Source organism: Lithobates pipiens, unplaced genomic scaffold, assembly GCF_037356315.1.
Source record: "Lithobates pipiens isolate NorthernLeopardFrog02 unplaced genomic scaffold, aLitPip1_a1.2 Scaffold_8, whole genome shotgun sequence".
NCBI classification, from domain to species: Eukaryota; Metazoa; Chordata; class Amphibia; order Anura; family Ranidae; genus Lithobates; species Lithobates pipiens.
Genome location: NW_027507903.1, coordinates 170,608,100 through 170,634,619, shown reverse-complemented (window position 1 = coordinate 170,634,619; position 26,520 = coordinate 170,608,100). Strand labels below are relative to the sequence as shown.

The following is a 26,520-nucleotide window of genomic DNA, read 5'->3' as shown; positions in this document are numbered from 1 at the left end:
GCAAAGTTTAATGCCAGGAGGGAAGTTTATGTGGAAATATGTGAAGGGTTGGAATAGCAGCGAGTGTGTGTTGGAGCCCTGCAGAATTTGCAGCCCCCCAAGCTAACATACATCTCCTAAGCAGGAACACATCACTATCTCCCCAAGCATTCTGTCCAGATAATGTGCAGTTCATTTATGACCTTTCCATTTAACCCTGTGTTATCCAAACTCTGTTCAATGAAAAGTGTATACTCACCACATAAACACTCTATATACAAAATAACATTCCCCAATAAAGATCAGAACACGATGTTCACATTTGCATGGAAGCACAATTGAATGAATGCTGTTTATTCAGAGAATTACCATATTTATGTTTGAGGATTTTTTTTAATGTACTTAACAGTTAAGCTTCATACACACAATACAAAATTGGATGAAAAATACCACTTTTGAAGTCTTCGAGCATATGAGCATATTTTATATATATATATATAAAATATATATTATATTATAATATAATTTATTTATTTTTGGTGGGGGAATTGCTCTTGGGTGGGAGTTCCCACACTTTTTTCCCCAGAACTTGACCCCTGGCTGGGACATATGTGCGCAGAGGATCACTGGGACATATGATTTTAGTGTTACATGTGAGGACAGGGTTTTTTTACTGTGTGGGGACATTGTGCCAGTGATCAGTGTGTAGAAAGCTGTAAAAAAAAAAAAAAAAAAAAAAGCTCATACTCACTGATCACCAGCTGACTGCAGCAATCTGCTCTCCTCACTGACAACTTCCGTGTGAGGAGAGCCAATCACCTAGCAACCAGCTCTCTATTTACATCACATGATGGCTCTGATTGGACACAGCCGTCATGCGATCAGGAGGACCAATCACAGGGCCCTCCCGCCGACCGGAGATGTGCTATGTCCAGGTGACACGAGTGCATCGGGATCGTGCTGCTGCGTGGGCACACGTGCGCGCGATCCCCCTCCTTCTGAGGGATATCCACTCAGAAAGATGAAGCACCCACCCAGCCGTATATGTGCAGTGGCCGGGTGAGAGGTGGTTAAAGGGATTGTAAACCCTCATGCTTTTTCATCTTAATGCATCCTATGCATTAAGTTGAAAAAACTTCTGACGCTGACTGGACCCCCAGAATCCCCTCTGGCTCCCGCTGCTGTTATCAATCAAATACAATGACGTGGGTGTTGGGGCCGAGTCCAGCATTATGTGTCTATGGACCCCAGAACATGAGGATTAGTGCCACTCTGTGCAAAACGAACTGCACAGTGGAGGTAAGTATGTCATGTTATTAAAAAAAAAAAAAAAAATGAAGGTTTACAACCCCTTTAAGGGGGAAGGGATGTAGAGGAAATTATTTACTTTGAGGCATAATTAGGCTGTGGTCTGATAGCAGACATTTTGTGCATTCTCTGCAAGATGGATTTGTATACTTGATTTCTTTAACGTTTGGCTTGGTCCAGCTCATCTTTGCTGAAACAAAGTTTTGCCAATGACTGTAATACTCAATGCCTCGGCTCCTGCCTGTTACTGGCAGTATTGCTGGCTGGCTTGATGTAATCTCTCCTAGTTACCAGTAACCTCCGCTATTACCCTTTTCTCTTATATTCACCAACTGACACAGCTCCTCTCTGTAACTATTACCTTTTTTTTGTTTGGGTTGGAGGATTTAATCTCTTAAGCTGTCCATACACTAGGAATTTGGGCTGGTTCTTGATAGAACTAGCTGAAATTTGCCCGATGGGTGGCCCTAACAGCACTAAATCCTTCCCTTTTTTTTTTTTTTTCAGGCCACTTTTCAGATTTCCCCAGATCTCTCAAGTGGCTTCTTTAGTCCAGCTGTTCCATGTCTACACACACACACTATTATATATTTTTATATATATATATATATATATATATAATATCTCTCAAAACACTAGCTAACACCTGCATGACCTAATGGTGATTGATTTACCCATAAGGTTTTAAATGCATAAGATGTGTGATTAAACATTTTAAATATATTTTAGTTTTTTTTTTGCCTTTACCTACCACTAGATATCCCACGATCTAGGCCACTGGTTTCCAGCCTCAGTCCTCAAGTATCCTCAGTAGGTCATTATTTTAGGATTTGCTTCACCTTGTATAGATACTTTAAATCAATAGCATTGGTTTGGTATTTATTTATGACAACTACTTTATCCAAGCATCATTTCCAAAACATGACCTGTTGAGGGTACTTAAGGAGGATCTTCAGTGAAAGATAAAAAAAAAAAAAACTGCAGCAACCACAAATATTGGTGATGACGGGTAGTTTATTTTTAAAAAGAGCTGTATTTTTCATGTAATAATTTAATAGCACATCGCTCACCTGTGCTATGTTGGCAACCATTTTATGTATGGGCAGATGAAGACTGGCTTTCTTCTGGAATATGCGACACACACACACACACACACACTCTCAATGGAAGGTTTAGCAATCTCCTATGCTGCCAGTGAACTGACCTGACCTCTGGCGCTCCTGTCGATGTGCTTGTTCCCGGCTGGTGCACTGCCCGCTGCCCCAAACCTGACTGATTTCAGCTCCCCATATTCTGTGAGACTTGCACTGTCAGTGCGGTTGGGCTCATTCAGAGGATCATTCCACTGACCTCAAGGACCAGGCACACCTCTCTGCCTTCCTCCTCTTAAATACAGATCCATATCCTCTGGAACGGGTATCTGTTTTTGCCAGGTATCGTACCCCACTTCCGAAGACGGCACAGCAACGCTGTCTTTTGGAAGTTCGGCCTCCTTCCTCCCGCGCCGGGCCAATTAGAAAGCACAGTGCACTTTGCACATGCGCAGTAAGGATTCAGCTGTGAAGCCGAAGGGTTTCACTGCCACGTTCCTTTACCAGGAATGGCGGTGATTGCACCCCGACAGCCAATCCGAAGATTGGCTGGGGTGCCGACATAGTGGGCTCCCTGAATAGGTGTCTATATATTAAAAGCCAGCAGCTGCAGTAGTTGTAGCTGCTAACTTTTTTTTTTTTTTTCTTGAGGGGGCTGGACCTCCTCTGTAAAGACTGAGGTTGGAAAGCACTGATCTAGGTGACGGAAAACTTTTATAGACATGTTTGTTCCATCCTAACTTTTGGTAAGCCTTTTTTTCCCCTGAAGTAATTATACACACTGCATATCAGTAAGGAACTATTATATTTTTCATTATCACACAGATCAATTTGTACTTGAAAATGGAGAAGAAGCCAAACAAGAAGGAAGAGCTGACGCTTGTCAACAATGTGTTAAAATTGGCTACTAAGTTGCTGAAGGTAAGTAATCCCCTTCCAATTATTTACCTTACACATTTTGATATTTTAAGCAGTTGACCTCCTGAAGGTTTTACCCCCCTTCATGACCATGCCATTTTATGCAATATGGCACTGTGTTACTTTAACTGACAATTGCACAGTTGTGTGACACTGTACCCAAATGACATTTATGTCCTCCTTTTTTTTTTTTTTCCCCCCCCCACAAATAGCACTTTCTTTTGGTCATATTCAATCATCTGTGCGTTTTTTTGGGGCGGGGGGTTGTGCTATAAACAAACCAACAATTTTTGAAAAAAATAAATGAAATTAGCAAATGAAATCTTCATCAATTTAGGCCAAATTGTAGTCTGCTACATTATTTTGTTTAAAAAAATAAATCCCAATAAGCGTATATTGATTGGTTTGCGCAAACGTTTTAGCAGACAAATCGGACAGCTAACTGACACTTTTGATGCTTTTTTTTGGTAACCAGTGACACCAATATGGTGATCAGTGCTAAAAATATGCACTGTCACTGTACTAATGACACTAGCAGGGAAGGGGTTAATATCTAGGGCGATCAAGGGGTTAACTGTGTGGCCAACATGTTTTTCCACTTCCAACTTTGGCTTATCAATGTATATGCTGTATATGCAGTATATATTGTAATTTGATTCTGTATTTTGGTACTAAATGTTGTAATCAATTGAGAAAAATCTGTCTCTAGATCTCCCAGGGTTGATTTAGTCTGTTGCATCTTATTTCCATCATGCATTTTTTATCAACGTATCCCATTTCTTTACCAATTCCACTCACGGTTCAGCATCTGATATTCCTCTCCGGCACTCATGCTCAGGTCTGGGGCTCCCTTTTCTCCACTCCCGGAACGCTCGCGGGTCCCTTGTTCTGCCCCCCCACTATGTGGGGGGGGGGATAGCCTGGGACACCTGTTTATGGGTTTTCCTCCATTCTGCCATCCAATCTGGAACGCAGATGGCAGCCACTTGCGCATCGGCAGCGTGGTGGTGTAGGAAGTGACTCCGCCCCCTCTGGACAGGCTTATGCCACACGTCATCACGCCGGGGTACCATAAGCGGAGTTTGGCTGCAATTTTTTCTGTGCTCCTCTGCCTTTCACTGTGGCCAGCTATCACAATAAATATTGTGATTAGCCTGATGCTGAAGGAGCTCGTGGTGGTGAAGCGGCACAGCTTGATATATCCTAATATCTCTCAGGTATGTTCACTTTTCCTATTATCAATCACAGACCTTATTCTGTGCAGCCTTATTGATGCTGTGAGATCTTATTGCCTAGTGCTTTATTTTAATGCATTTAATACCTTTGTTAGTGATCTTTCCATACTTTATATCTTCAACACAGTTATACTGGCCCAGTTCAAGCAGGAGCTTTTGCTCCCCAGGCTTGAGTCCTCTTAGTGAAGCATTAGTTGACGTTAACACCTCTACAGGTGCATAATGTAGTGATACGCAGCCATTGTGTTCTGGCAGGTCTGCAGTGCTTGGTATTTAGTAAAGTCAGGTATCTCTGCGCTAACCGATTAGATGGGGGAAGGTGGATATCGCTGCATGCACTGAAAGGGGTTATTCAGACCCAAACGAGAAAAGGAATGATTGAATAGAGTAGTGCTGCGCTATATGAGGAGGAGGGAGGGGGGAGAGGAGAAATGAGAAATTGAGGCTATTTGGTACAAGGCAAATGAAATAACTTGGCTGCAGTTTGCAAAATAAAAATTATAATCTATCTATATTAAAAAAACTCCTTATAAAAAAACTACTCAAATAAATATAGATAAATATTATTGCAAAACATCTGATTATAGTAAATCATTAAAAACAATCCATAAATTCAAAATAAATATCTGTGTAAACCACTGCAGGAAAAATAAAATGCAAAATTAGTGATCCAAAGTAACACATATAAAGTGCAGGTGCCAATAAATGGAGCGAGTGTGTAATCGGTCTTTTTGCCTGTCGCTGGGATAGGTGGACCTCATAAACAGGGCAAGAGGCATGCTCGATAGTGTAGTAGTTTGATTTTATTGGTACAGCATAATCAGAAAAGGTACTCGCATTAAATAATGGTAGCTAGGCAATACACAGACGAGCAACGAGCTCGTGTACATCACTTCCGGTATCTCGTTTCCCGACGCGTGTTCGTCAGTCACGTGACTTCATCAGGGGACAACTTGGGATTTAGTAGTCTACCTTAGTGGTACATGCACTTTGTTTAAATTAGGGTTTCATCATGTGTGCACGTATAAGTTCAGTATTCTCTACAGAGAGCGGATTGTCTTTAAAAAAAAAAAAAAAAAGTGTCTAGGCGACTACAGATTTCAGATGATGGTTAGAGATTCATGCATGATATAGCTGCTAAATAATCAGTCCTGTGGAAGATTATTTAACAGATACAGGCAGTCCCCAAGTTGCAAATGGGTTAGGGACTGCCGGTTTTTTTCTTAAGCCGGATTTGTTTATAACCAACACAACCGAGCATTTTGTTGCAGACTGAATGCCTCCTTACTTGCGGATCCTACTATCCAAGCCCAGATTCAGAAAGCCCTCACAGACTATTTTACCACCTTGACAGTTTGGGAAGCACATAAAAGTGTGATCAGGGGTGAATTAATCAGGTGGGGCTCTAGGAAAAAAAAAACTTATCAATGAATTAGTCCTAAAAATCACACAGCTAGAACTGACCCACAAACAGTCCCTTGCACAGGTGTCCAACACTGAGCTAATACAAGCCAGAAAGTCTTTACAGTCTTTAACAAGAGACTTCTATTCCTTAAAAAATCTATCTATTACGAACAAGGAGATAAGGGAGGTAAAATCCTGGCGAGAGCCTTGAGGGAAACGATCCTTTCTAACAATATGCATGGAATATGTTCCAAAGATGGCACTGATACATGATTCCCCCAAAATAGCAGAAACTTTTCACTCTTTTTATTCTTCGTTATATAACATCACCACACAAAAACGTACACCGCAAGACGCAGGTAATCGGAAACAGACAATCTCCTCCTACCTGACTAACTGCAATATGCCTTCCCTTTCACAGGAACTACTAGACCACCGAATTACCAAATTAGAAGTCACGACCGCCATTAAAGATTTGGCTTCAGGGAAAAGTCCCGGACCCGATGGGTTTACTTCCCAATACTATAAATTATATATAAACACCCTGGTAGAGCCCCTGACCAATGCCCTAAACGCTATCACAACAGGTCACAAAGCCTCTAATGAGTTCTTACTCGCATACATAACTGTGATCCCCAAATAAAGACCCCACTGAATGCACAAATTATAGACCCATTTCACTTTTAAACTTGGACCTAAAAATACTGGCAAAAATTATTGCAAACAGACTTAAACCCCTCTTAGAAAAACTCATTGGCCTGGAGCAGGTAGGCTTCATGCCAAATCGCGAAGCCAAAGACAATTACTACTAAGACTCTTAACCTAATTCACAGAATCCGACAGAGCGACATAGAGGGCCTCCTGTTGTCAACTGACGCAGAGAAGGCCTTCGACCGGGTCGCATGGGACTATATGTTCCAGGTCTGCGAGCACATAGGATTTGGTTCAAAATTGATGGATTGGATAAAATCACTATGCCAATCCATGCGCTGAGACCCTATCCAACCCTATAGAAAGTCACAATGGAACTAGACAGGGCTGCCCCCTATCACCACTCCTATTTATATTATCTATCGAACCCCTGATTAGAACCATCAACCTCCAACAAGCTATACATGGCTTTGAATTTGATGGGAGAGAATACAGCAGCGTATGCAGATGACTTGTTTTTTACATTACTCAGCCCCATATTACTATCTCTAATCTTATCAAGGTCTTTCAAGATTTGAATTATCTTTCAAACTTCAAAATTAACCACAACCAATGTGAAGCCATGGGACTCACTCTATCCAAAAATACAGAACTACTAACCAGGAATAACTGTCCATTTAAATGGGACTACTACTCAATGAATTATCTTGGTATCCACCTGACCCCTAAATTAAAATCCCTACTCAAACTAAACTTCCAACCCTTATTTAAAAAAATAGTCGGACCTTAAAAAATGGAACCTGGGTGGGTTTTCGTGGTTTGGCAGGGCGGCTATACTAAAAATGGCAGTTCAGCCAAGACTTTTGTACCTCTTCCACACTCTCCCCATTGACATCCCAGCCTTTTTTTTTTTTTTTTTTTTTTTTTTTTTAAAGAAGCTCGCACGAATTCAGGGAAATTTCCTATGGGCTAATAAGAGATCCCGCATACGACTAAACCTCTTACAACGACCTAAACATAAAGGCGGAATAGGCCTCCTGGATTTTAGGAAATACTATTATGCGACACACCTATCCAGAATTATAGATTGGCACTGCCAAGAACGCCTGCAAAGATTGGGTGAATCTGGAAAAATCCAGCTCAAAAGTTGCCATACACCATCTACCCTGGTTGGGTTACGATCACCTCCCACTTACCATTAAGAGACACCCAATCATACACACCACCCTGAAGATTTTTCACAAAATTGCCACTAAACAAGGGATATCGTCCTCACCCAGCCCCCTGTCTACACTAGCCAATAACCCTAACTTCCCTTAATTTCTGGTCATATACCCAAATGCACGACTATATTATGAACAACAAAAACGAAGACAATTTCTCCAGGCCACTTACTAAGTTTGAACTCATTTGCTTCCAACGTAATCCAATTAAAAAAACACATCCCTGCTGTACAGATGGGTAACGCAGCCGGTGCCCGCCCTCCCGGATAAATGCAAAAAATATTGGGAAAACTATCTTAACATGCAATTTTCTGATACGCAATGGGAAAAGGCAAGTGTCTTTACACACAAATGCTCACTGAGCACACGCATGCAGGAAACCTCCTATAAGATTCGATCCCAATGGTACATCACACCAATGAAAAAGAAACAATGGTCTCCCGGGGAGTCTGACATCTGCTGGAGGTGCAATGAGGAAAGGGGATCTTTCCTTCATCTCTGGTGGGGCTGTACCAAAATACAACCTTTCTGGACACAAGTGAGGACCTGGACAAAACGCATCACTGGACAGAACAAAGACCTCAACGCTGCTTGGTGTCTTCTACACATAAACGACCTATCATACAGAGCATACAAAAGATCCCTCATCAGACACTTGCTTAATGCGGCAAAAGTTCTAATCCCACTACACTGGAAATCCCAAAATACCCCATCTATTATTATTATTATTCAGGATTTATATAGTGCCAACAGTTTGCGCAGCGCTTTACAATATGAGGGCAGACAGTACACTTACAATACAAATCAATACAGGAGGGATCAGAGGGCCCTGCTCGTTAGAGCTTACAATCTAGAAGGGAGGCATCAAACATTGGCTCACAAAAATAAATTCTATCTATGATATGTAAGAAATTATTGTCATAAAAAGAGAAAACGCCACGCATTTTCAACAGAGGTGGAAACCCTGGCTCACCTTTTTTAAATTCAGAAACCTACAGAAATGTATCTGCCTAAGATACTCACCTGAACTCTTTCCTACTGCCTTACCTTTACTATTCTACAATCTGCCATCCACTCATGAAAACAAGCACCCGACCCCTTATGAGTAAATTTGATCCCTAGATGGATTATGAGCCTAAATAGATTCCGGACCCCCCAACATATACATGGACACCGTTCTTTAAGTACTTTCTGCTATTGTTCTGCAACTATTCTGTGAAACTAGCTGAACTAGATTGGTAGCGTAATGTCATAACATGCTTATTTTCTTTCAATTTTTTTTTGTTTTGTGTTTCTCTTTCTCTCTATATGTCAGATCTACACTTCTGAATCACTACTGTATTCTCTTACAAATGTCATTTGAAACTGAATACCCTACTTATATTTTATGTCACCCCATGTTATGTTTGCACTTGTTCTATTTGCTCAATAAACTTTATTGTGAAAAAACTGTTATACTCATATTCATGCAATTAAATTTGTATGCTTTTAAATTACTAATGTAATATTATGTGTGTTTTTTCTTAAGGAGCTGGATAATCCCTTTAGGTTATATGGTCTGACGATGAATCCTCTGCTTTACAACATCACCCAGGTGGTCATCTTGTCTGCAGTGTCTGGTGTCATTAGTGATCTGCTGGGATTTAATCTCAAGGTGGGAGCGTACAGTGTGACTGACAATTGTTTGACGTTACATTTATTAGTTTTGGGTCAATTTTGCTTTCTTTTCATTGAAAGAGCAACTTTTAGCTTTGTGTTTTTTTTTTTTTTTTTTTTTTGTTTCTTTTTTGAGCTTCGGCTACTGCTCTGCAAAAGGGTTTTTTTTTTTTTTTTTTTTTTTTTTCTCAGCAAAACCCTTGTATTAGCCTGAAAATGTAAATGTAATAGTTAGTTAGTCTAGTAAAAAATGCAACAGATTGTGCAGCAAATTTTTAGATTCAGAAAATGTAAATTAAAAAAAGCATTGGTAACCCCTAACAGACGGCCAGGTGGGCATGCAGTGCCATTTGCTCTGGAACCCACCCCCATTAGCTGTAATTGACAGCTCACATGCCTTTCTGTTATAAAGTTTGGCTCACAGTCTTCCCTGAAGATGCTAAAAGCCAGCTGCTCACTGACATCAGCTTGCCTGATTGGACGAGGTGGAGATCATGACATCACTGTCTGCCTTTCTACCTCATGCAATCAGAGAGTGCCTTGTATCCATTGAATAAAATATAAGACCTTCTGTGAATGACACCTGTCCCCAACAAGTGACCTCCTGGGTTCACTATGCAGAAGGGTATCAGCCCCACACATAACCCAGAGAACTGCCGAAATCACTGTTGTAGAGGTGACTAAGACGAGGCTTTCACGGCATTCCCACAGGTATAAAATATCTATATGTGTATTGGTCTAAGCTGGACCAATGTAATTGTACAATAAAAACCATACTTGAAGTTCAGCTTTACAAAAGACTGTCTTTCACAAAACTCTGCAAAAAAATTGAACTGAACCGATGAAAGGTTGCGGTTTGCAATACTAAAATGCATTCAAAAGTGTTTTTAGCTATTACAAGTAAATCCGCAGAAAGCTGTAGCCACTCATAGACTGTGTTTTTTTTTACTTTAAGACTATAAGCCCATTTTAGGATTACATAGGCAAACATGTGAAAAGGAACTTAGAACTCCACCTGCTGGCTAAAAACAATGAATATAAAATATTAATAAACCCTATTTTTTATTTACCTGAATTAATTTAAACCCTTGCGTGAATGTGAACAAAAAGCTATGTATTCCCTTTAATTTTTAATGGTAAAAATTTTTTCACAGGAAATCAAACATATTTGTTTTTTCTTTTCCAAAGCTTTGCTTTACCATAAAAAATTAGAATTTTACAGTGTTGATCCATGGTTATCCTGGAGGATTATTTATTGTACGCATGCTGTATACTTTAATATGCAATTGAGGGGAGAAAAATTCTGAACAGCAAACAGCTTGAGGCTTTTTTCCTGTGTACAGTGACTTTAGACTAGCACAGTTTGAAGTATTTTGGATGTTAAAATTTGCAAACTAATTGTTGCTTGCTTCTTGTCAGTGTTTAAACTACTGCATAGCTTGTCTGTTTTAATGGCACAGAGATGTCTCGCAGAGAACCTGTAGCATCACCCAGGTTCCACAATATGTGTGCTAGTTACCACAGTACATCTGTCAGTTTTATGTGGGGCTTCCGATTCCGTGACCCTTGCACATTATGCATTTGGGGGCCTTGAAATGTATCCAACATTGAATCTTTGGCATGATTTCAACCCCAGCATTGCCTTCTCAATATTCAGTAGGGCACTGCACAGTGGGTCAGCGAAGGGACATGCTTTGTCAAAAAAAAGTATGTCAATTTTAAAACAGATGCATCTTAAAATACTGCCACTTTTAATGTTCTTGGAAAAATTTGTATCACTATATGCTTAATTTTTAGTTTTTTGTTTTCACACCTATTAGGAGTGCCATTTAGCTGTAAACAATAGCTCCTTTTAAATTGTAACTAAACCCTCCTAATTAACATGTCAAGACATGGGGGTTGCCAACTAGTAGTTTTTTTAGCCAGGCTTCTGAGGAGATCCAAAAGGTAAAACCGTATTATTATTATTCAGGATTTATATTATTATTATACAGAATTTATATAGCTTTAACAGTTTGCGCAGCGCTTTACAACCTGAGGGCAGATAGTACAGTTACAATACAAGAGGAATCGGAGGGCTCTGCTCGTTAGAGCTTGCAATCTAGGAGGGAGGGTTAAGTGATACAAAAGGTAATAGCTGTGGAGGATGAGCTGATGGAGAAAATAAAATTACAGTTAGATGGGGGCAGAATGGGCTTCTCTGAAGAGAAGGGTTTTCAGGGATTGTCTAAAAATGGACAGATTAGGAAATGGTTGGATGGATTGGGGTAGCGAGTACCATAGGATGGAAGAGGCATGGGAAGTGGTGACAAGGGAGCTGGAGAGCAGAAGGGCTTGGGAGGAACAAAGAGAATGATTTAGGTTGGTATTTTGAGACTAGGTTAGTGATGTAGCTGGGGACCAGTAAAATTTAATGATTATTTTACAAAGCTGTGCAGATTTGGAATATGCTAGAACTAGACAAGGGTGCGTAACCTTAATTGTAAATCATAAAAGGTATGTACATGACCATAACGGGTATACCTATAGGGTGAGGTTAATGCCTCTATATATGAACCAAAGTTCTATTTCTATGTGGTAATATTTACATCTACCAAGTTTAATTGGTGAAACTTCTCTTGATATACATATATAGACTGAGGGTTCTTACCTCCCCTTACATTCAATATAAAAGGTCCAGGCTGTTTAGAGGATATATAACCTCAAGGTCTTCTTGCCAACACCAACCAGTATATAGAGATGGAGGGTTCATCTGTCTCGCCTACCATATATTGAACACATTTAAAAATTAGATTTAAAGAGAAAGTATACTAGTAAGTATATATACACCTTTTATGATTTACAATAAAGGTTAAGTTTAAGTTAACCATCTTAAGGGCAAATCTCTTTGACACTTCTTGTTTGCGAGATAAAAAATTATTATTTTTTTTGCTAGAAAATTACTTGGAACCCCCAAACATATATGTGTGTATATATAATTTATTTATTTTTTCCAGACACCCTAGAGAATAAAATGGTGGTTGTTGCAATACTTTGTGACACCGTATTTGCGCAGCAGTCTTACAAGCGCAATTATTTTGGAAAAAACTTACTTTTTTTCATTTAAATAAGACAACAGTAAAGTTAGCTCAATTTGTTTTATATTGTGAAAGATAATGTGACACCGAGTAAATTGATACCCAACATGTCATGCTTCAAAACCCGCTCATGGAATGGCAACAAACTTTGACTCTTAAAATTTTCTACAGGTTTTGAGTTGGAGGAGGTCTTTTGCTAGAATTATTGTTGTCACTCGAATGATCGCGGGGATACCGCACATGTATGCTTTGTACACTGTTTTCATATGCGGCCGCGACTTGCGTTCTGCGCATGAGCTCGGTGGGACGAGCGCTTTAATTTTTTTTTCTTATCTACTTTATTTATTTTAGTTTATATTTTAGTTTATATTTTTAAATTGTTCTTTAAAAAAAGGGTGAATTTTATTACTATAACAAGGAATGTAAACATACATTGTAATAGAAAGAAAACATGACAGGACCTTTTTTAATGTGAGATCTGGGTTCAAATAGACCTCAGATCTCACACACTTGAATGCAATAAAAAATAATCCCCTTTAAGACTGTTGGGAGGAAGTGACATTTGACGTCGCTTCTGCCATCTAATGTTATGGAGCCGGGTGTAGGCCATCTTTCCCCTGGACTGTAGAAATTACAATTGGAATTTGATTTATTGCTATAGACAATACATTTTCCTTGAGCACACATTTAATACATCTTTGTCCATGTGAGGTAAGGCAGCATATTTGCTGTCACCATGTCATAACCTTTCCGTATGTCCAAAAATGACATGGTGTCAGAGCAAAGCATGTTGCCATTAGGGCAGAGCAGATCCACTTGCGGACTTGCCTTTTAAAATGTTTTGTGACCTCTTATTTCAAATTTCTTTTGTTTTGCTTACTTTTTTCTTTCCATTCCAGTTATGGAAGATCAAGTCATGACACTAAACAGAGGCTCTTCCTGCTAGTTACATGGAGCAAGATTATGGACTTTCTGCGACAAAATAAACTGATGCACAGCAGTTACTGTGGTTGTGTTCAGAAGCTAACGCCTGTGGCAAGACATGAATTTCAAAACTGAAGTGTTTACGTCTGACTGACTTCAGTCTGTGCAATTTTTTTTTTATTTATTTACCTTGTCAGTGTTTTTTGTTTTATGTTTTTGTTTTATTCTATGATTTTATCTTTCACCCATGTAAGGTGTATGAGTGAGCACCCTTCTATAGATCAGAAGACCTCATCCAGTGATTCGCTGAACACCCTCCATCTACCAGGCATAGATTTACCTGATGTACCATACTTTGTTTTTATTGTTTTTTTTTTTTTGTTTTTTGTGTCAAGGCATTTGTTTGTCAGGTGTCCGATCTTGTTAAAGGATGAAAATGTACCCACGCCTACACTACTGAGTAATGAAGCCTCCAGACTCCAGTATTTAGAATATTTCATAATCTGGTCAAAAAGCAACATGTGAAATATTTCATTAGGACATTAGTGATCATGGAACCAGCCTTGTTGGATCATTCTAATTGGAAGTAGAAAGAAATAAAATTATATCTAATATTTATAGGGGTACAGTTCATTTAAAGGGTACACTCACAAATTAAAGAAAAACAATACAATCAGAATTACTGTTTTGGTAATAATGGGTTACTGGCTGTATCAATCACCGTAATCTGGCCACAGAGCCAAAAATTTATTAGCGGCGGTTTAGGAAGTTATCTATTACACGTAACAGGCAGAGCTCCATGCATCTGTGCCCTCCAAGAAATATATAGAAATTCAATTTTTCGTAGATATATATTTAAACATATTAAGCACATGAATGTAAATCATATCACAATAATTATCTTTGGATCTGTAGGCTGTTGTGGAATATAGAGATTTTGCCATGTGTGTAAACTCATGTTTTAACGTGTGGTTATAAATGATCAATGATGATCACACATCATTTAAGAATGCAGCTACAAAGTTATGGTATGCTACATAAGTCGTAATAACTGTCAGTAACATTACTATAAAGTAAGCAATTTTTTTTTTACCAAAGGACAGGCACTGTGTGGTGCAAATACCAACGGATGGTACACAGCTTTTATTGCACTAATATAGTAGTTAGGAGATTGTGTTCCCAAGCTTCTTGTAGTGAATCACACAAATATCATCTTGTATGTGGAAAAAAGGACAGAGCTTTTATAAAATTATTGTAACTGGGAATTTATGAAGCATACTGTATATCGAAAATGTTTATTTGGTTCTCCCGTGGGATTTTTGATTATAAAACACAAAACTTCATTTATAGAAGCTATATTAAGACTAGGTAGTAGGTAACATTCCTTGTGCGAGAATAGATAGTTTTCTCAAAGCCATTAACTCTAACTTTAATATTTCAGCACCTTAAAATCATATACATTTTTATGCTTTACTGGGTCTTGTATTACAGAAAGAATAATTACAACACAAGTAGTGGTCATCCTAGAATATTTGCACTGACAAGTCTAATAATGGTCTAATTGATGCTGGTAAGATTACTACTGGGAATCAGCTAGATTAATATTTGCACTAATATTGGTCACTGTTACATACCAGCAATATTTTAGCATCCTTTAGCTGTAAATAAAGGTGGTCGGGTAAGCCTACGGCTTGTTAAGGCAGCAATGAGATCTATAATACTGATGTATATAATGAAAAGAAAAGGAAGCATGAACTGTTGTTGTTTTCATTGGTCAGTTTTGTGTTAGAAAATCTACACAACAATCAAATTGGCAGTTTTTGGTAGGACATTAATTTTTTTTAGTCCTATAGACACATGTGCCAGTTGAAGTGTAAGTAAAGGCAACACTTTTTTTTATTTTTCTGTTTTGGATAGAGTGGAGGAATATTAGAACACCTGTGAGTTTGTATTACTGTCTGTTCCTCCATTAGGTAGATCCACCCACTCTGTTTGTCCTGTTTACCGTTATCACTGAAAATGAAAGTAAAATAAAATCCCAAATTTTAGTTGACACCAGAACAGAAATGAAAGGGAAATCTTCCAATGAGGACACTAGTTCTGGTGACACCCTGGGATTTCCTCACTTTTGGGTGATTTCTTCTCACTTCCTGTTTTGTTTATTGGGCAGGAAGTGAAGGGAAATCTCCCGTATAGGAAACAGATGGCAAGAACAACTGACAGTTTACATCCCCATTTTTTTTATTCTATCCAAAATGACAAAAATAAGTTTTGCCTTTTAGTTACATTTTAAATATTTTTTTTTTGTATATCGGGGTCTGCTGGTAGGACTTATAGGTGTGCATGGCACCAGTTGCTGGCCATCACTCAGCTGTGGCACAAACTGAATGCTCCCCATAATAGAAGAGGTATTATACTCGCCTCTCCAGCAGCCTTTATCTTCTGATTGCTCCATTCCAGCAGTGCAGCTCCCACCCAATTCTTCAGCCTTCAACACTTCTGGGAGTGTTAGATGCCTGGGTCCTCTGCAGTGCACTGTGGTTCTCAGATCCCCTATATCACCAGAGGACACAACAGTTTGAGGATGGAGAAACAGGTTTCCAACACTCCTGGTAGTGTCAAATGTTGTCCTTTTGGTGGAGGCTGCAGTGCAGAAACTGTCAAGATGGGAGATGTGGGCCACCAGAGAAATGAGTACCGTATAATGCCTCTTCTAGTGCAGGGAACTATAAGCTGGATTTTTTTTCTTGAACTTGACGGGGGTCACTTCAAAGGAAAACTGAGCTGCCATGGACTGATAGGGGGGAATTTATCAAAACTGTAGCAGCCAGAATTCGAAACAGTTGTGAATGACAATCAATCAGCTTCTAGCTTCAGCTTGTTCAGTTAAGCTTTGAAAATGCATGAGAGAAGAGAATTGGTTGCCACACACAACTGCTCCAGTTTTGCTAAAATCCTCCCATAGTCTGCACTTGTACAGTATGTGACGTAAATCCACATATAGGTGCTACTGAGTTTAAACAATCAATACATATAATGTGCAGTTATTCCCTTTTAAAACAAGTTGATGACTTTAAGGTTTTATTTGTATTGATAAAGAAATATTCCCTAAAAGAGAGCGCAATAACTGTACATGGTTTTGATTCGTAGGCATTTTGTTAAACAAGTGCTAGAGTAGTTATGGAACACTTTGTTTGCAATATTGTAGCAATGCTGATGAGCAACTCTTATTGTTACAGTTAACTGTGTATGACTATTTTGCTCATTTTTGTTATGTTAAAAGCTTTGCTTGTTGGTAAAACAGTTATGTTCAAAGTCATTTCACAATTCTTTCTCCTACCTTGCATATCGTGTATTGTCTTGCTATAACAATCCAATCCCAAAAGTAACGTAACTAAGAATTTTAGCAAATTGCTATCTGTAGACCTTTTTTTTTTTTTTTTTTCTTTTTTCTTTTTTTTTTTATTATTATTATTTTGTGAAATGCCGTGTCTGTGTTGCTTTCAATTTGCACCATTTAAGGAATAATTAACTGTATTTTATTTCAGATGTTCTTAAGAAAAAATGGGTGCCAAAATAACGGTATTTTGATATAAGATGACCTGTACAGTGTTGTGTCTTATGTGACTCAATTTGTAAAAGTGAATATTAGTAAAGCTGTTACATTTGTGTTCTGCAGTATTGTCTTTTAAATGTTGACTCTGTGAACTTGAGTTACTTTATTTCTATTTTAGCTTTGTGCCAGCCTTCAATATGCAATACAAAATGTACCCAACAAAAAAAGATGTAGTATGAAGCAGAGAGTGTACAGTTGTACAAGTATTACCAATAATCTGATAGTTCTCTTTAAATGGTAGTTCAATATTCATACATTCTTACAAAGCTTAATGTAACATTTCTTCAAGTTGTGTTTTTATGTAGATTCTGTGAGAATGGGTTGTCTGCAAATGTGTGAAATCTGGTAAAGAAAGAATTTAAAATGTGTTAGTCATTACCTCCTCCATTGTACTTTCCTTTATGTAGACCACTTGTGCTTATTATTGATGTTTCTAAATGTCAACCTATTTAGAGCAAATACATCACAGCAGTTTCTTTTGTGCTTGGTTGTGATTCAGTTGCTACTTTACATACAGTATGTATAGATGAGCAGAAAAATGTTTTAGATCTAAGTAGTACTTTTGAAAAGAATTTGCAATGAATTCCAGTCAAAGCTTTTGTCTATTTAATTCATCTTGCGAATTGTGACCTTTTTAAGGGCTGTTTCCCCCTCACGTACTCTGTCCTTATTGACCAATAGGTAGGGAAGCCCTCTCAGTGGAGCTTTTTTTTTGCAAATCCCACTAGCATATCATTTTGCAGCTCATTTCTGAGAGTGGACAAAAAAAATTGTTTTTAAAGTTAAATTCAAAGCAGATCTAAAAACACAAGTGATCTTAAAGGCATTTTTTCTTTTAAATAACTGTGCAGTGGTTTTGCATAGACCAGCCCCAGTACTCCTCGGGTCCCCTGCTGGCATTCCTGGCCCCTCCCCCTGCCGAGTACCCCCAGAGCAAGCAGCTTGCTATGGAGGCACCCAAACAACTGGCCATTCACACACAGAGCCATGGCTCGGCCCACCCCTTCACTCTCCTCATTGGTTCACTGGCTGTGCTTGACAGCAGTGGGAGCCATTGGTTCAGGCAATGAGGAGGGAGAGTGCCTGGAGAGCCAAGGCTCTCGTGCAGATCGCTGGCTCGTGATGGGGCTCAGGTAGGTAAAGGGGGTGGGGGGAAGGGCGGTGCTGCACAGAGAAGGTTTTTTACCTTCATGCATAAAATGCAGAGAGGTAAAAAAAAAATTGATGCTCTAGAACCACTTTATTGTAGTTACATGTTCATAAAATACAAATTAAATGCATTTTTAGATGAAACTGGTTTAAGTATATGAATATATACGTTCTAAATATATTAGTATCTGATATCAACCTTCTATAATCTCCTGTACACTAGAATTTTGATTGGTAGAGTTAAGCTAGCAATAGATGGCTCAATTCTCGGCTGGTTCAGCAGGAACCGGCCAAGATTTGATCTATCTATGGGCAGGCTGATTGTATCCAAGTTGATCCGTTGATTGACTTTGGGTATAATTATTATACAGAATTTATACAACCAGCATGTCAGATTTCTAGCATGCGAGTATTGCCAGCGGCTATAGCTGCTAGCAATAACTTTGTTCTCCTTTTGTAGGGACGGCTCCCCATGACTCCCGCCAGTGGGAGAACACAATGACTCCATGGGGAGGATTTCCGTATCAACACCGACACCTGTGGTTGCAGAAAAGAAAATATAATCTATGGCTTGCATCTCTCATTCTGCTTCTCCTTTTACCCAGACTCTCTGGTAAATGACCAAGCTGTACTATTTCACCACAGTAGAGAATGTTGAGATCGCTAGTCTGGCTGTGTTATGTAGCAGGGCTGCTCAAATCTCAGGACCGGCTGGACAAAATTACAAAGCCTTTGTCAGAAAAAACTGCTCCCATCGTTCTTGTATTTAACAGTTCACAAGGAATTCAACTCTATATCTCATGGTTTGATATCCAAATACGTTATAAACTAATCTGTAGAAAGTTTGCAATTGTAAACTGAAATTTGCTACTATGAAAAATCTAATTTAGTAATGATCTATTTGAAATTATTGCTGAATTCTGAAAAATGTTGCTTTAAGAAAGGGTGGGAGCTGTTTGGTTTCTAGGAACAAAAATTTAGCAAATTTGTCAATGTATACTATAGAAGTTGACAAATCCCCTTTAGACCCCAACAATGGGAAGTCTTGTGCTGAGAACAAACTCTTAAAGGCAGCAATAAAATTTTGCAAATGTTTGTTTGATCCCTGTGGATATGTACTTGTTAAGAGAAGTCTGTTGCAATAAGGTTTGCTTAGTAAGGAGAAGTGCAGATAAAAACAGATCTCTCTTCGATGTAACTTGCTGAAACTTAAATACAGTTACTTAATGCATTTTGCACACCTTCATCATTCTTTATTGAATAAGCATTATGAGTAATGGATTTCTTTTTAAGGTTTACATTTCTAAAAGCAATACCAGCTGTACTGAAGTAAATTCAAGATTTTCAGGTTGTGTGAAAGCCTGGACACCTGCTTGCGAAAGCAAAACGCCAGGATTATTTTTTTTATTTTTTATTTTGCATTGAAAAAACACATCCAGTGAGGTATATGTCACTGTAAGGACTGCTGTACTATCTTAATGTTTACTTTCATTTATACCAGATAGTCTAGCTCTTGCTATATCTCTGGTCCACTGTAGCTCCCATACACAGAAGCCACAGTGTTTGTCTGCTGCTCCTCTCCACTTGCCTATTCACAGAATGCTTTTTTATTTTGTGAATGGTTCCCAGAATAACAGTGTTCTGCAAATGGGCAAGGGGAGAGCTGGGGCAGACAAATGACAGTGTGGCTTCAGTGTTTGAGTGCTGCAGTTCTCCTATCACTGTGTTTTAAGTATAGCAAAATCTGTACTTGCTGCCATGAATTTAAGTATAAATATTAAAGATAAGTACAAGGTTCCTTTTAAGTGCCATATACCTTTGTGAGACACAACTTTTTTTACACTGCAAATTTATTTTAAAAAAAATCACACACACACACACACACACACACACACACACACACACACATCCTGGAGTTCCGCTTTATTTTAAATCTTTCCTAAAGGTGTATTTACACCATTAGCACAGGGCACGTGTTGTCATGTGTTGAGGTGTGATGCATTGAGCAGCACATTCAAACGTAACAGGCTGTTCGTGCACAAAAATGGGTCTTGCTGCATTTCTTTGCACAGCAAACGTGTGTTGTGGTGCACTGTAATGCAGCTGCATTGTGGAAATTCGTTCGGGTACCATTAACAATTATGTTGCTGCAGTGGGGCTTGTGTGAACAGACCCTAAGAGGAATATGGTGGCTGCTGTTCCTAACCTCCTTCTGAAGTGCGAGTTGCCTTGCTGTTTTGCTGCTCCTAGGAATTATGACTTTCCTAAACTGCATACTTGTTTAGAAAATAATCCAAGTGAATAATGCTATGTACCACTGACCATGAATGACACGTGTATCTCTGCACATAGAATATAAATGTAGCGTTCAATTTGTAACAGGTTTGTCTGTTTAGACCCACATGGTATCTTTTCTTTCTGTTGTATCTTGATATTGACCAAAGTACATTGTGAGATCTGGAATGAGTGGTTTGACAACATGCTGAAGTCTTTACTTCTATCTGTAGTAATAGTTTTCTTGACAATTAACATTTTATAAAACAATTTTATGAAAAAAGGTACAAACCTTCACAGATCTGCATTTTGCACAAAGTGTATATTTTGAAAAAGAAAAACTCATTCGTGAATAAATTACCAGTTGAAACATTTGATGTTGGACCTTAATAAAAATGAAAAATCTACCCACATTGTGTCATTGTTTCTTTGCATATATTATAAAGGCTGTATTACTCTTTACATTACTGAATCGGTCACTTTTTTTTTTCTTTTTTAGTTTATGTATGCCATAGCTGTGCAACTGTTTGTGTTTAGTTATTACACAGGGCAGTCCAGTTGTTTATCTCTGACCAATGAATCTGTCAGTGTCCATTAATGGGTCTGGGAACCAGTAGAAAGTGCTGCTAGCCCCACTAATGCGTGTTTTATTTTTCCACACACATTACCTTGATCCTTCTGATAAGTATGGCATTGTTAAAGTACACATAGGGATAAAATGACAGCTGCTCAGTCTATCAGGTAACAAATGACTCCAAAACAGAGGTCATAAATACCTGTGATCCTCCTGCAAAGACCACGACCTTGTTGTCAAAGTGATAGCTGGTGCTTGGCGTAGTATTTTGGGCACAGTGAACTTGGTGGGGTAGAAAGACCAAAAAATTTATGAAGTGTACCAAGGGTATTTTGATTTTGTACGGCATACTTCGCACATCCAAGAACCACAACAGTTTGAAGGTGGCAGAACTAGTATGCTGCAAGTTAAGAAAGAACTATTAAAGCGGAGTTCCACCAAAAAATGGAACTTCCGCTTTAAGTGTTGGTGACCCCCTGACATGGCACATTTGGCATGTCATTTTTTTTGGGGTGGGGGGGGGTGGGTACCCTGTATTTACAGGCATCCAGCTCCCACTTCCTCTCCTGGCGCCGGAAAGAAGAGCACTCCCCCCCCCCCCCCCCTCCCTACAATCTTCTGGGGCACATCACAGGTCCCAGAAGATTCCCTGGCCAATCGCAGCTCTGCTTGCCCGGTTGTGACGCCACAGCCAGGTGACCCACAGTTAGAATGCTATTGCCGCAGAGAGGAGCGATGCTTCATGCGCCTGCATTGCTGGACCGTGGGACAGGTAAGTGTCTGATTATTAAAAGTCAGCAGTTGCGCTTTTTGTACCTGCTGACTTTTAAATGGGTAGAACGCCGCTTTAAGCTACATAGTTTCAGGTCTGCAACAGAAAGAACTGAAGCCAGGGAAACACTTTTTAATTGTGCAGGGCACAGATCTTTAGTCCTAACCATGTGCTATAGACAGCTACTTTTAGATGAATGGACATTTGGGGAAAGAAAGCTGCAGGGACACCCCCTTTAATAACCCCTCCAACTTCCACCTAGCCTCAATTTTTCTCAAGTCATCTTCCAGGACGGCACACCTGAGAGATGAGAGGCTCCTCCCTACAGGAAACACAATCAATTGACAGCTGTTTTAAGTCCCCACCCTTCCCCTTGATCCTCAGTTTTTGATTGTGTTTCTCCCTACACAGCGAAACTGTTTTTTTTTTTTTTTTTTTTTTTTTCCAAAATGACCCGAAGCCTGGGGCTGGTGGTCTCCCCCTGGTCTCCGCCAGCAAAAGTCCGATGAGAGCTTTTGGTCGCAAAATGTGTGTATGCTCCATCGGACTCCATCTGCCAGCAAAAGATTGAGAGCAGGTTGTCAATTTTTCAGTCGGAAAACGTTCCGATCGGAAATTCCGATCTGTACAAATTCTGACTTTCCAAATTCCTACGCATGCTCCGAAACAATTCGACGCATTCTCGGAAGCATTGAACTTCATTTTCTTGGCTCATCGTAGTGTTGTATGTCACCGCGTTCTTTACGGTCGAATTTTCAGCAAACTTAGTGTGACCGTGTGTATGCAAGCCAAGCTTGAGCAGAATTCGGTTGGAAAAACCATCCAAGTTTTTTCCGACTGAAAATCCACTCGTGTGTACAGGGCATTACTGTTTATGTCTAATCTCCATTAGTGATTTAAGTTTCTCCCTCTGCCATCTTATGCCGCGTACACACGGGGGGACTGTATGGCCTACTTAGTCCGCCGAAACACATTTCAGCGGACAGTCCGCTCGTGTGTGGGCTTCAGCGGACTTTTTCAGCGTGCAGTCTGGCGTACTAAGTATTTCGGATTTTTGGAAATTCTGTCCGTCGTACTTTGGTTTCAGCGGACAATCCGCTCGTCAGTAGGCTAGTTAGACGGACTAAGAATGGCGCATGCTCAGAAAGGATTTACACGGCGGAAAGGTGCTTTGCTGTGTATTGGACTTCCTATTTCTAGTCCCGTCGTACGTGCTGTACACGTCATCGCGCAAGCTTTCGTCGGACTGTTTGGCTATCCGTGTGTGGTCAAGTCCGTTCAGTGGAAAGTATGACGGACTGTCCGTCGGATTGTATGACGGACTAAGTATGCCATACAATCCGCTCGTGTGTACACGGCATTAGAAGTCCTTATTCCCATTTCCACCCAGTTGCTAGTGGTGACTAAGCTGAAATCCCCATCATGTAAAAGTCCATTCATTTTTTTTTTTTTCCTGTCTTTACCATATCATTACTAATTTGAATTATATGGGTATCCTTCCTTGCAAGCAGATTGTGAAGGTTTACTGACGAGATATCAATTTGATATCAAAATGGGGTATGTATGGTATAGGATCTGGGACATCAGGAGTACTCTCAATGATATATTCTTCTGTTACCCCTGGTATGGGGGTTACTACAGTTTGCCCAATAATAGTGTATTCATGTGGAATGAAGCAAAAATTTGGATAGGGTATTGGACTGGCGATTGGTAACGACACAGTACAGTCCATCCATGTGGTAGGTAATCTTTGTGCTTGGCGTTCTCCATTTTGTCAACTTCACAGGGCAGTTAGCTTCCATCTCACTTGGACTGGTTTCTTGATGTGGTTGGCGTGGACTTTCCAGTTGGGGTTCCCTTGCTACTTTGGCTGGGGGATCTGGGTCATTGCTTAGACCACAGACTGGAGTGTCGATTTCAAACACATCACAATGACATAAGTACCTATTGTCTTTGACAGTCCAGTAGGCAGTGTGTGGTGCTTTCTATCGCCCTTGAACTTGAATGAGCATTTCAGGGAGGTACAACCTTTCCTTGTACACATCGTTTTCAAGGTACCCAAGGGAGTGTATGGACACCATTGTGTTAAAGTAGTCACCTTGTGGATGGAACACTGACAGTGACATGGTGAAGGACACATACATTAGGTCATGGTAGGCACACAGTGACTGGCTCTTGCAAGCAAATGGCCCTCTATTTGGGTGTGCTGTCACTATCCCTATATTTTGAATTGTGGAAACTGGCAAAGGTTTGCACTTATCTCCAGAATGTACATTTATTCCACCACTAATATTAGTGTGAGTACAATACCATTGGGTAAGGTCTTTATCTTTTAATATATCAGGGATTTTATCTGCTGACCTTTTTGTTAAAACTAAATTTCCATACACAGTGCATATTAACTCTTTGTCCATACCATCCTCTCTAGCGTTCTGATTATTTATATTTATAACTTTTTTAAATTTTCTGTTATGTCTTTTCGAACAACTGGGCAATGTCTTTCATGTTATAGACCGTAAACCTATCCTCCTCTACAAGCCCCTCAACACCCTGCAGAACTGGTTTCAGAACTTGCCGACCCTCTTTCTATTCCAAAATGTCTGATATGCCTGCGAATCGCTGACAAGTCGGCTTGGTTCCAAATTGACAGGCCAGATCCAAAAAGTCCTGGGATGGATCCAAGTACGTTGTCCAAACCCTTTAACTTTCTGGATCTGAGAATGCTCCTGTGGGGAAGGAGATTTGGTTCTACAAATGGATCCTGAGTTTGGCTTGCATGGGGGGCAATCAGATGTACCAGTAAAGAAGAGTAAAAGAGAGAGAGAGACACACATTTGTCCGGGCACATGAGCCGAATTCAGCCATGTTTCACTGGGACAATTTAAGTACCACAGGTACACGATTGAACTTAACGTTCTTAAACAATATTCCAGGGATTGATGTTGCCGTTGGGCCACTAGGTGGGTCCATCTTACAGTGATGGGCATTCCAAGGAAGTTGGTTTGTAATAGGGGATTGCGGCTATATTATTGGCCAAAGTTGTAGGAGCAAGAGTGTAAGGCCGCGTACACACGCGCGGACTGTTGGCCCAACTTTGTCCGTCCAACAGTTTGAGCGAACAGTCCGCTCAAACTTAGCATGGACGGACATGGCCACACACGACGGACGAACAGTTTGCTGAAACCGTGCGCGATGACGTGAACGGCACGTACGACGGGATGAAAAATACGACGTCCTATACACTGCAATGCAACCTTCCGACGTGGAAATCCTTTCTGAGCATGCGCGAGACTTAGTTGGCCGAACAAGCCTACACACGAGCGAACAGTCCGCTGAAACCTTGTTTCAGCGGACAGTTTTTCGGAATTTCCGTAAGACCTTGTTCGGCCAACTGTCCGCTGAAACTGTCCGCTGAAGCCCCACACACGAGCGGACTGTCCGCCCAAACACTGTTCAGCGGACAAGGTTGGGCGAACAGTTCGCGCGTGTGTACGCGGCCTTAGTCTTTGGGGACACATGCAAGGTAACTTTTCCTGGGATGTACTGCAGAGTGAATGCATGTGTGTTGCTGGACAATAAAAGAGGAAACAAAAGAATATTTCCACTCTCCTGCATCACTTATCTGCGCCTCTTCAATCAACAAGGATCCGTTCTGAAAACTCAGGACTCTATCCCGGTAGTCAGTGACATTCCCGGCAACGACATTAACCAGGACTAGATGATTATCAATGGGCCTCCACCAATAAACTTGCTTCCCCACAGTCCCTACAATTGCCACAGGCAGTAAGACAGATTTCCCCTCTAGGCAGTAGACCAGATTCTTGTCAACGATCATGTTGATGAGCTGTCCAGCCTCCTCTCCCTTGGTATGTCCGATCAGATGGAGCAGATAACATGGCCTCGTATGCCATGACCAAGCATGGCTACCTGTTGTATTTACAAATGATATGCGTAAAAACATTAGCACACAGTGATAACTTTATTTAAGTCACACAGATATCTTTTTTTTTATTTATAGGTTAAAAAAAAAAAAAAAGACAAACATAGGTGAAAATTAGAATCGTTAAGCCAATGACATGAGCAACTGGCACATGTCCCAGATTTCAGGGCATAGTGATGAAATACATGGATTGTGTAATTAGAACATGTTAGTTCAAGAATTTAATGGGAGGTGTGATCATTTGTAAAGCTATCAACATCTTCCTTGACAAATTTTGTTATGATTGGATTAAGATGAGGGAGTTGCCTGTGTGCCTGTAAATACAGGGTTTGTTTTTGACACTCAAGAGAACTGAGGTAGCTGCTTGGATTGATGAAACTCCTTTAAACAACATGTCCACTAGTATGTACTTAACCACTTCCCGACCAGCGCACGACGATGTACGTCGACAGAATGGCACGGGCAGGCATATTGGCGTACATGTACGTCCAATATTCGTTGCCGCCGTGCCATTGGGAGCGCGCCGCCAGCGGCGCGCTCCCGCGCTGGTCGGGACCCCCGTGAGTCCGGTCGCGGGACCCGCGGACTCGATCGCCGCGGGCATCCCCGCGATCGTCTCACGGAGCGGCCGAATGGAGGAAATGCTGTATAAACAACATTTTCCCATTCTGCCTAGCAACTAGTGACGCTGATCTCTGCTCCATGTGATTGGAGCAGAGATCAGTGTAC

The 26,520-nt window shown here is 40.2% G+C and overlaps 1 protein-coding gene across 3 annotated transcripts in view; it reads left to right on the top strand.

Annotated features, from left to right (window-relative positions):
- PHTF2 (putative homeodomain transcription factor 2) overlaps positions 1–20,912 on the top strand; it is a 196,327-nt gene extending 175,415 nt beyond the window's left edge. For all 3 annotated transcript variants that reach the window (XM_077472016.1, XM_077472014.1, XM_077472015.1), the window contains 3 exons: positions 3,204–3,299; positions 9,338–9,463; positions 13,442–20,912. In XM_077472016.1, coding sequence (XP_077328142.1) covers positions 3,204–3,299; positions 9,338–9,463; positions 13,442–13,462 — 243 coding nt within the window. In that variant the 3' untranslated portion in view covers positions 13,463–20,912. The remainder of the gene's footprint in view (positions 1–3,203; positions 3,300–9,337; positions 9,464–13,441) is intronic.
- Positions 20,913–26,520: the final 5,608 nt, after the last annotated feature.